The sequence below is a fragment of the Chinchilla lanigera genome, unplaced genomic scaffold (genome assembly GCF_000276665.1).
Source record: "Chinchilla lanigera isolate Chin_1 unplaced genomic scaffold, ChiLan1.0 scaffold00152, whole genome shotgun sequence".
Classification (NCBI taxonomy): Eukaryota; Metazoa; Chordata; class Mammalia; order Rodentia; family Chinchillidae; genus Chinchilla; species Chinchilla lanigera.
The window spans coordinates 225,825-233,719 of record NW_004955553.1 but is presented as its reverse complement, the minus strand read 5'-3'; the positions used below and the strand labels follow the sequence as shown (position 1 = coordinate 233,719).

General features: G+C 45.8%; 2 protein-coding genes across 2 annotated transcripts in view; one reads left to right on the top strand and one right to left on the bottom strand.

Annotated features, from left to right (window-relative positions):
* Positions 1-3,527, top strand: part of Fam104a (family with sequence similarity 104, member A) — a 21,130-nt gene extending 17,603 nt beyond the window's left edge. The window contains exon 3 of the mRNA XM_005412216.2: positions 1,115-3,527. Within this exon, the coding sequence (XP_005412273.1) occupies positions 1,115-1,351 (237 nt within the window). The 3' untranslated portion in view covers positions 1,352-3,527. The remainder of the gene's footprint in view (positions 1-1,114) is intronic.
* LOC102030243 (conserved oligomeric Golgi complex subunit 1-like) overlaps positions 2,346-7,895 on the bottom strand; it is a gene marked incomplete in the record, with an annotated part of 10,556 nt that continues 5,006 nt past the window's right edge. Inside the window, 6 exon segments of the mRNA XM_013508620.1 lie at positions 2,346-3,683; positions 3,764-3,874; positions 5,335-5,459; positions 6,259-6,420; positions 6,883-7,029; positions 7,379-7,718. Coding sequence (XP_013364074.1) covers positions 3,856-3,874; positions 5,335-5,459; positions 6,259-6,420; positions 6,883-7,029; positions 7,379-7,411 — 486 coding nt within the window.

Genomic DNA, 7,895 nt, shown 5'->3' with positions numbered 1-7,895 from the left:
GAGAGATATGTAAAGGAATTAAGATATAGTTATTATTTATTTACTTTTTTTTTTGTCTTTTTTTTTGTCTTTTGTCATACCATGTCGCTTTTCCTTAAAGGCTGAGTAGTTCCTTCTTTGACTGGAATGGATGGTAACAGCAGGGAGAGAGATATGTAAAGGAATTAAGATATAGTTATTATTTATTTACTTTTTTTTTTTTGTCTTTTTGAGACGGGGTCTCGCTATACAGTTCAAGCTGGCCTTGAGCTCACTTTGTAGCCTAGGCTGGTCTGGAACTCCTAACGATCCTCCTGCCTCAGCCTCCCGAGTGCTGGGATTACAGGCATGTGCCACCATGCCCAGCTGTTTACTTCTTTGTGATGCTGGGGAATGAGCCCACAATCTTCCCACTGAGTTATAGCCCCCAACGTTTATTATTTTGAGACAGGGTAGAAGTCACTAAGTTGCCCAGGCTGGGGTCCAGCTTGGTGATCCCTCTTCCTTGGCCTCCCAGAGTACTGAGATTCTAAGCATTTGCCATCACACCCAACTGAGGTGGACTGAGGTTCCCTCGAAAAACAAGTTCTAGGATGACTTTAGAGACACCCCTTAAAGATGACCCCATTGTACCGTAGAGTTTGCATTAAGATTTGCTCCAGAAGATTCAATAGGGCTCATTTTCAGGGGATGTCTTCTTTTCTAAAATCATGCTAGAACTTGTTTTCAAGTAGGACTTCTTTTTTTTATACTGGGAATCAAACTTAGAACCTTATGCTTGCCAGGCAGGGACTTGTGCTGCTGAGCTATATCCCTGGCCCTAGGACTTATTCTTGAGACACAGTAGTTAAAGGATGTGGACTTGGAATGTCTCTGCTTAAATCCAGATACACAACCTACCACTATGTCACGGCGCTAATCCATCCCACTCAACCCAACGAGTATAGTTGTGAGAGTAGAATGCAGTACCATGTGTCAATATGCCTTATAAACTGTGAGGCCCAGAATCCATGCTTGTGCCAGTACTTGAATGAGTAGAAGACTTTTAATAGGGTATTGCATGTTAAGCCACAGGTAAGGCTTGGATGCAGCAAGACAGGTTGATGGTGACCTTGCCTCTTTCTTTTCCTTCCAGTCTTCGAGCAGTGACAGTGGCGGGAGCAGCAGCAGCAGCACCAGCATCCACAGTCCAGACCGGGCCAGTGGGCCAGAAAGCGGCTTAAGCCAGGTCATCCCCGGATCCAGCCCCAACACCCCTCAGCCCATGCCCGAGCAGTCTGCCCTGTGCCAAGGCCCTTACTTCCACATCAACCAGACCCTGAAGGAGGCCCACTTTCACAGCCTACAGCAGCGAGGACGGCCTCTAACATGATGCACCGGAAGTTTCTTGCCTTCTGTGAAGGGACAGTGCTGTGCAGATTTGATACTTCAACTTACGATTTGTTTTGAAAAATTGCACACAAAAAAACCCTGCCTGTTGGCTTTTCAGTCTATTTGAAATAACACGTTAACAGGCAATTGTTTACTTGTGGTTCTGCTGCACTATTGCAATTTCAAAGGGGCTTTGAAGCAATTTTTTATAGGATTCTTTTGAGGGATGGTACCAAATTCATGTCAAGGTAGTGGTGTGAGAAAATTTCATCTGTGTGTCGCATCCATAGTGTGTCCAATTCAGACTGATTTCCCAATCTGTCAATTAGAAGTTCTACTTTATGTAAAAGGGTCTTTTAAAAATGTGGGATCTTCAATTTTTTTAATTCAATAAACTAGTGAAGAGTATCTAGTTTCCATGAGAAAAAATAAATTTTTTCCAAAAGATAGGAAGCTTGATTCAGTCTTGCACTGAAATTAATTGCCATACTACCTCTTAGAATATAGACATCCTATGGAAAGTACACTGTCTGTTTTAACAGAACAATCAGATTCAATTTACTGTGGAAGTGAAGCACCCTCTCTACTGATGGTCTCCACTCTTTGTTATATATTTGTACTTCCAGGGAAAATGTCCTTCAGACTCTTGTGTAGCCAGATAACTTCTGTATCACTTTTCCTCCAGAGTCTGCACCTCAGACTTTACTAGAAAATACTGCACAGTTCTGCAAGTCAAGGAATATGTGACAACTTTTGTCTTACGTATAAGCCTGTCTGTTATATCAGCAGCTCATGTGATCTCACATCATTCCATCTTATAGTGTCAATATGCAGATAAAGCATAAGCTAGCTGAACTGATGTCCAAAGTAACAAATAATGAAACTACTGGGTGAGGATTAGCTTTGTTTAAAGTCACCCTTAACAGGACTAGGGGACCACATTCCATCACTAACTCTGGAATGAGAATGCTTAGAAATAAATGAGCAGAGGCATCTTCCAGAGAAACAATACAGTAGTATTTATTTAAGGAGACGGGCATGCTCCTGTGTTATTTTGTCATACTTGAGAGCCAGCTGAGTTTGAATAATGAAGGTGCGGATGTTTCGTCTTCCTCACTGGCGAGCTGTCTGAAGAGGGAGCCAGGCTGCATGGGGTCACCTGCTCTGGAGAGTGCCGGGGGGTCAACCTGCCATTGGATGTAGAGGAAGTGCCTTAGAGTCCTCCTGAAGCCTCTGCCTGTTCCCCTTCTGCTCCCCCTGCACTGCAGTCCATGCCCCTCCAATGGGAAGCCACACTGCACACACAGCAGAGCTGAGATGGTTGGATGGCTCTAGTAAGAAACCTCTGCTGTTTGTCAGGGTTGAAAAGGATGGGAACAGCATGGGGTTTTATCTGATAGAACTCGAACCTTGAGAACAAAAACTGTTCCAGAAACAGTAACCTTATGCATCTCCTTTCCACAGTCTGTTCCACTAATAGGGATAGAACTTAAAGGCCAGTAGCACGATGTGGAAACTAGTGTTACGGGAAAAAGGTACAGCATAGGCCACACTTAAGGAGTGTGAATTTTTGGCAAAGAGCTTTTTAACATTTTTTAAAAAATTCTTTACTGTCTCCTAGATTTAAAAGCCAGATGTTTGACAAGAATTTTGGATCTTAATGGGTTTAATGGCAGGGAATATGGAAAGGATATATTGCTAATATTTTGTCTAACAATAAAAGAAAGAACAACTGAATGCTGTAAGAAGACAAGCTGAGCTCTCAAACAGATGTGTCTACCACAAAACTCAGAAACCCAGGACTCCTTCAGGCTCAATGGATGGCATCCTACTGAAATAAAATATGTATTAACAAGAAAATGTAACAATAGAGGAAGCAAACTCATTTATTTCCCACACAACTAAAAGATATGGAAGATGAAACCATCACCAGGACAAAAGGATTTTCTCCAAATTCGTACAATTCTGCTGGGTTGGCAGTTATCCTTATTACTCTACTTAAGAAACCATCTTCATCCTGTTTGCACATTTTCTACAGCCTTGCAGCCTGGGATACATTTCTATTATAACGCTATTTGGTAGTGTCAACGGGCATATGTTAAATCTTTTGGTTCAAGCTAGTAAAACCTTGTATTTCTCTATTGCGCCGCCATTAAAAGCAGCATTAGTGCATTCTGTCAGTTGGTTCTTTCTCAGTTATTTCACAGGGAGTTGACCAGGTGGGGTGGGACAGGATCAGCAGAGAAGAACTTTTCTGGGCTTTTGTTTCAAGGCCCCTGCTAGTTGACTTAGCCTTCCGCGTGCTCATCATGCTCAGTGGAAGCAGGCCAAACCTCCAAGAGGAGAGGAGGAATTTCAGTGGCACGAAGGGGCAACCTTGGGGCCCAGTGAAACGTATCAGGATCTGACTCACCAGATCTGACTCGAGGCCAGTGGTAGTATGTTGTGGGCTTCCTAGGAGTGGAACTTACTGCTCCAGAGGGTGAAAGTAGGTCTCTGTACCAGTTACCAGTCCAAACAGAACCTGACGTACAACAGCAAGCAGAGGAAAATGCAGGATTTTACTGGTAGGGTCAAATAATTGGTTCTCTAAGAGCGAACATCACCATTTTATCTGTAACCATCATTTTTAGTGTGCCACTACTTCAAAAGTACTTTTTGTCCCTGCCATGGATGAGAATCTCATGGCCATGTTCTTGTTCTGAGGTTTGTGTGAAACTGTTAATCCTTACATACAGGGGCTGGGGATGTAGCTCAGTGGCACAGTGCCTACCTGGTAAGTGCAAGGTCCCGAGTTCAATTCCCTATACCTACCAAACAAACAAAAACAAACAAAAAGCCCCAAAACTACAGCTTTGGAATCCTTACCTATGATTTAAGAGGCTGGATCACAGCTACCCCAGTGTGTAGAATTTTATCTCATCCTCTTTCGGCCTTTGGAACTCTACTCAATTACTTATGTATTGTACTAATCCAGTTATTGTATCTCTTCTGGAATCTCCAATTTGGTCTCTTCCCAGTGCAGATGGAGACGCTCCCTGCTCACGAGGAAAATTGCCCTTCACATCTAGCATTTGGGGCTTTTTTTTCGTGGGCTGGTGATATGCATTATGGTCCTCTCTCAAAATGCTGGTCAGCGTCAGGAGGCCACAGCTCCAGGGCAGCCCTGCACTCATGAGAGGAAACCACCCACCCTCCATAGTGGACACTGGTGTTAGGCTGGGGTCAGGTTCAGCCAGCACTGCATCCTGGGTACTAAGTGATGAGCAGGTTCACTGTGAAATGTGAGCCTTCGGCACTTCATTCACACCGAGAACTTACAGAAAAATCTGCTGCACCAGATTAAAGGTTGCTGTTGAGGTATGGCATGAACATACCCAGGTCAAAGGGGTCAATGAGCACTTCCAGGTGGGCAGTCACACTCATTTCCGAGAAAAGGATTAGCTTCATCCTTCTCCACACTTTTTTTTAGGGTGAAAAATCAATTGTACGGTTTTCCTACCTATAGAAATCCTGGAAGTAGATGTGATGTCTAAGTCAAGACCACTCCTTCATCTTCTGTTTTTAGGGGAAGCACTAAGAGCTCAAATTATACTCAACTGCTACAAGATGGACCTACAGAGGAATGAAGTTCTGCCTCCTTTGCTTGACCATGAAATGTACCCAGCAGGTGGCTACCACTTCACTGATGATGGGGTCATGTCTACACTGTACAGTGAAAGTACTGTAAACTGGACTTGACCCTCACAGTCTAGCACCAGAGTTCCCTGTAGAGGATGGGTGGTTCCCCTCACGATTGCAGGGCTGCCCTGGAACTGTGTGGCCTGACGCTTACCACCATTTTGAGAGGATCATAATGCGTATCGCCAGCCCACGAAAAGCCCCAAATGCAAGATGGGAAGGGTAGTTTTCCTTGTGAGCAGGGAGTGTCTCTATCTGCACTGGGAAGAGACCAAGCTGGAGATACCAGAAGAGATACAGTACCTGGAGTCTGGCTTGCTGTGACCACTCTTCATCTCCTGCTTGGTCGTGAGGACAATGCTGAGGTAGCGCAGGTCATAGAGGAGCTGCAGCACCCAATTCTGGGTCAGTGGAAATGCACCTTCTTTCTGCAAGTGAGTCCCCGACCCAGGGACAGATGGCTCATTATATGGCACAGTGACCAACCGCGGGTTCTGTACAGCTTGGTGTTTCCCAAGCAGGTTTAATCTCATAACCACAGTGCACACTAGAAACTGGGTGATAAAGCTAAAAACCTAAGCAGGAAAGAGACCCAGCCCTTAAAACAAACAGGCCTCAGTGCTACAGATGGCATTTCTGCAAACCAGGGCTTTGTGCATGAAGGAGGGGTCTAGTGAGGAACCCCAGCAGAGCACTTAACTGACTTTGTGCTGCTTCAGGACCGCTCCTGTCTTCCACATGTTTTTAGTGGAATGGGAAACAGAGGCTGGGAGACCAGACTCCCCTCAAGTATTGCCCTGCGCCACAGCTATGCTGAGCAGCTGCCCTCCTCGAAGCACCCCTGCTGGGGATGAGTGGGGAGGTCTATGTGTTAAATGGGAGGAAACAAGCGGTAGACTTTATTTACTGGGCACATCTGATCCTGAGGAAATGCTAGGTTCATGATTTGCCCGAAGTGCAGTGAGCAGGTGGCAGTGCCAGGGCGGCAGCGGGGCCTTTCTCTGTGAAAGCTGTTATCCGGCTCACTGGTCCTGAGCGTCCTTCTTCAGGGAGACTGGTAGGACCCAGGAGAACAGGTGTGAACCACACAGCTGAAAGCCAGCCCGAATATAAAAGAACGTATTTACAGGCCCCAATACCTGGGCTGGGTGACCCTTAACACTCTGGACCTTTGATGTGAACTGCCAACACTCTTTGTTACTAGAGAGAGCACATTCAAACACCTACCTTCGTCTGCTTTCCTTCTGAAAGTTTCTCATAAGCAGTGACTACTTGAACCATGCAGCTTTTCAGCATCTCCTGCAGTGTCACCTTTGGCAGCTTGTGGCCTCCGACCCGATTTAAGTCCTCACGTAAGCTACACAGGAAGGACTGTATGTACCAGGATGGCTGAAAGAACAAAGGAATGTCAGGTTGCCAGCTTACACCCACTAAATGATACACAGCAAAAGTGGGCCCATTTATCCTTCCAAGGCATGCATGCCAGGACCTTGGCCTCTCCACTCAAGCATCTCCCAGATACACAGCCTCTGTGAAGTCCTCCCTTCCTTGGTCTGAGGTCCACCAGGCAGATGGCGCTGTAAATGCTGCTGTCTGCACTTCAGGGTAGGTGGTTCTCTCATTGGCACAGAGCCCATGCTACCAAGGAATCATCAGCTACTTGTAAAGCAGTCTTTGATGTAGGTGGTCTCATACCCATGTGCCCCCATCCCACAGTCCTGCTGTACACATTCTTTGCAACTACCCCACAGAAGCTGCATGTCGAGTGATTTTCTCAGATTGTTTTGCTTCCCCCATGGGAAGTCTCTCCCGTCTTCTTAGCAGGTCCGTGTGACAGTGGGATGTGCTCACCTGGGAAGGGAGTCGGATCTTGGACGTCATGCTGCTTCCAGATTCAGTCTCCTCCTGAATTTCTAGTTCCTCCCAGTTTGTGGCTGTGGCTAGGACTGAGCCCGCACCATCTAAATCTAATGACTGGGTGAATCCATGAGTCAGAACCTGGTGATAAAAATCGAATACCCACATAAGTTCTTCATATCACTTGTAGATTAAAACTACCAGAACAATGTTCAGAGCATACTAAGCTGCTGAGGTCGTGTGTGGGGTGGTGAGGAGGCGCCACCACGCTTTTGGCCAATGATCACTATTAATAAGGGAAAGAGAGTTGCTATACACCTTAGTAAGTCAAACACCTCATGTGTGACGAATGGAGAGTACAGTGACTGTACTTAATTAAGAAAGGAGACAGTCTTGCTGTGTCAGTAAATTGCCCAGCCTGGGTTTGAACTTATGATTCTCCTGCCTCAGCCTCTCAGATTGCCAGGGTTACAGGCAAACAACACCATACCTTGTGAGAGAACTTGCATTGCCATCTGGCCATCCAGTTTGACCTTCAGTTTGGAATCCAAGGCAGTACAGAAGTTCTGGACACAAGGACTAATAGCATGGGCTTTCGTGGAGAGGCCACTACTGGCTAAATGGGGTCGGTTTGCCACGCTGACCCAGGCAGCACCAGAAGGCAGGTCAGTGGGACTGTCATGCCACAGGAAGACAGACATGCTCTGCCCAAAGAGAATGTGCTTATTTGATGTGGAACTGCTGGTGCTGTTCTCAAGTTCCTGCAGAGCTGGGACCAGGAGCTCTTAGGAGCTACTGGAGATGGATTCAAAGCCTTCTTTTGTCAGAGTCTGAAAGAGAATAAGAGGAGGGGTGTAATCCTTGTTCTTTAATGAAATTTCAAAATAACAGTACCAAGTGGCAAGTTCCTACAACATTCAGAGCAGAGAATCAAAGACACCACCACTGATGGCCATGGGCTTGTTCCAGGCCACCTAAGTGAGGTATGTTTTTCAGGTCAAGATTCT